We start from the raw sequence: 2,818 nt of genomic DNA on the forward strand, positions 1-2,818 counted from the left end.
ACTGGGGCTCGAACTCGGGTCCTTCTGCTTTCGAGGCAGGCGGCGAAACCACTGAGCTAAATCTTTGGCCCCCTAATATGAATTTTTAACATGTATTTGTTTAATATTTGCCTCTTTCCCCCAGTTTGGCAGCATGATGAAGGCAGGGCTTTATATCTGCCTAGTTCACCACTGTATCTCCGGGGCCCTAAAATAGGACATTGATGTGTATCTGTTGGGTGAATGAATGAACATTAGACCCGAGGGCCTTGGTGATCCCCACGATGACTGCATTTCCCCAGTAAGGACCCCTTAAATGTCACGATTACACAGGGCAGCAGGGCAGAGTGGGGCAGGCCGATAATCCGAGCACCCTCAGAGGCTGAGACTGGAGGATGGCAAGTTTGAGCCCACCCTTAGCCAAACCCTGTCTCAAAAAGTGAAAAAAAAAGCTGGTCTTGCAGTTCAGTGCAAAAGGCCTTACATTCAATCCCAGTAATAAGGGGAAGAAAGACTGTATTGGTTGATAGGGCCCCACGTGGGCCTAGAACCCAGGCCTCTGGACTCCCTGCTTTAGTGGCCCCTGTTCCTGCCCAGCAGCTCCAGGAGGGGCAGCAGGAGGAGAAGCATGCATTCCTGGTGGCTGGCAGGTGCCCACCCTCCGGAGCCTTGCTGCCCACTGCTGCAGAAGGCTTGGGAAGGGCCCAGGAGAGGCCTCCAGACCCCGGAGGGGCAGGTCCAGTCTGTGGCCCACAGAGGCAGGGCGGCCTGGGAGCTGTGGAGCAGAGGTCTGGCCATGCAGCACGACAAAAGCTCACTGTAAGCCTCTCTCCGCAAACCCACTCCCACTCCACGTAAGGGGCGTCACCTCCCACCCCACTTACCAGGCAGGAATAGCAGGAAGAGGTAGGCAGCTCTCATGGCCACGGAGTGAGGAGGCTGGGGTTAGAGTCAAAGGACAGCTGGAGGCAAAGGAGCAGGAGGGCTTTGTCCCAGGCTACTGCCCCAGGACTGCAGAGCCCACCTCTGTCCCCAAATTGAGCCTGGAACAGAAGCCAGGCATCTGAAGGACTAGGGGCTGGGGGCACATCAAAGCCATAATTCCTGCTTGGGTGTTCAGGACACGAGGGACGCTATTTCCAACCTGGCTAGCCCAGGGCTGATCTTGACAAATGAGCAAACGCCACCTTGCCCGCTCAGGAAGGGGACATTTCTAATGCCCCCTCCCCTCCAGCTGTGACTGTTCTCAGCCATGCACTCCCGTGTCTGACACAGGAGTGGAATCCTTGACCCTGTGCACAGCCTCGGGACACCAGCTCTGCTCAGCCCACATCACAGCCTCCCCTTGGTGCTGTCTGCCAGGCCTGCCACCTGTTCCCAATTAGCCCCTGGGCCCTGAGCATGTTGCTCAGCAGGAAACCACATGCACATAGGCCCAAGAGGCCCCCAAAACAGCCAGGCTGGGCAAGGCTCCCAGGCCCCAGAAGATGCCTTCCCTGCCAGGCTCCAGGCCTCCCAAGACCTGGCTGTCTTCATCCCAGACTCACGAGACTGAGGTCCATTTGTCTGCAGCGGCAGAAAGAGCTGTGGTGAAAGCCAGGGAGGCCAAGCACTGCACTGGGGCAGTGATGTCACCCAGCCCAGGGTGCTGCACGCCCTGACATGGTGTGACAAGGGTTGTGTAATTTTGGGGGCCAGTGCACTTTTCTTTGGCTTCACCAGGTTCCTGGAGTTCAAGAGCTCCGGGTTGAGTCCAGCCACTAGTTTTGGCTACACGTGGCCTTGCTGGAGACTCCAGGTCCCCATGTCTAGTCCCAGCTCAGCAGAGGGTGACCTGGAGGCTGTCAGCCTACTTCAGGAAGAGCCACGAGGTCAGAGACCCCCCTCCCTGCCCAGCACAGGGAAGTTTCAGACACCCCAACTTGGCTGAACGCCTCCCTTGGGAATCTAGGAAAAGGGAAGAGAAAGGAGCAGGACAGGGCATCTGTCCCCGGTTCCTGCCATCTCTGAGGCTTCTCTGACCCCTGCCCATCTCAGGAATCTAACGCCTCTCCGAGATAGATGGCACGAGGGCCAGAGGCCCGAATGAGACTCCTCGGTCTCCTCAAAGTAGGGGGACCGCCCCAACCCAGCCGGTGGTGACCAGGCGGCTGGCGCGCCGCCTATCGGGAAGGTGGGCGTATGGGAAGGTCTCCAGGCTGGGGCGACTCAGGTCCCCACTCTCAGGACCAGCACCCAGCCCAGGCTTATCGGGAGAAGGGGCTCCACGCAGAGGAGAGAGAGAGGGACGGTTCCCTGGCTGCCTGCCGACCGCATCTCCAAGCCCTGCTAGACTTTGGATTGGGTGACAGCTAGGGAGGCCAGGACCGGCCCAGGAGGCCGCCCCACCCCCGCTCTGGCCCCTTCCTGGCCCCGGGCCCCACGCTCGCTCTCCTCGGTATCCCGGGGCCTCCACCCCGGCTCGCGCCGAAGAGGCTCTGCCGCTTGAGGCCAGAATGGGATCCCCGGAGGAAACCAGATGTGCAGTCCGCGCACAGCTGGGAGCAATCAGCCGCGGGACTCGCTCGTGGCTGGCGCTGGCGCTGGCTCCGTCTCCGTCCCCGCCGCTCCGGGGCTCCCGCCCCACCCGCCGCATTCCAACTTCTCGGAGAACAAAAGCCTCCCTCCGGATCCCCGATACCCGCAAAACAGCTCCCCCCAGCTCGGGCTCCCCGCTTCTCAACGCGCGTCTTCCCCACAGCTACCCCGAACTTTCCAGGCCCCCCCAGCACCGTCTCAGAGGCCCCGGGCTCGGGGTCCCCCTTAGCCAGCGCAGGACGGGGGCCCTGGGCGCCTCCAG

At 60.8% G+C, this 2,818-nt stretch overlaps 1 protein-coding gene across 3 annotated transcripts in view; it reads right to left on the minus strand.

The window, feature by feature from the left end:
- Positions 1-2,805, minus strand: part of Mfap2 (microfibril associated protein 2) — a 5,409-nt gene extending 2,604 nt beyond the window's left edge. The window contains exon 1 of one of the 3 annotated variants that reach the window (XM_010614184.2): positions 864-2,805. Coding sequence is in view for 2 of the 3 variants with exons in the window: in XM_010614182.2 (XP_010612484.1) it covers positions 864-900 (37 nt within the window). In the remaining variant the exon portion in view is untranslated. The remainder of the gene's footprint in view (positions 1-863) is intronic. The other 2 variants (XM_010614182.2, XM_010614183.2) reach the window with 2 other exon arrangements.
- Positions 2,806-2,818: the final 13 nt, after the last annotated feature.

Source organism: Fukomys damarensis, unplaced genomic scaffold (assembly GCF_012274545.1).
Source record: "Fukomys damarensis isolate Sample0158 unplaced genomic scaffold, DMR_v1.0_HiC HiC_scaffold_23, whole genome shotgun sequence".
Lineage (NCBI taxonomy): Eukaryota > Metazoa > Chordata > Mammalia > Rodentia > Bathyergidae > Fukomys > Fukomys damarensis.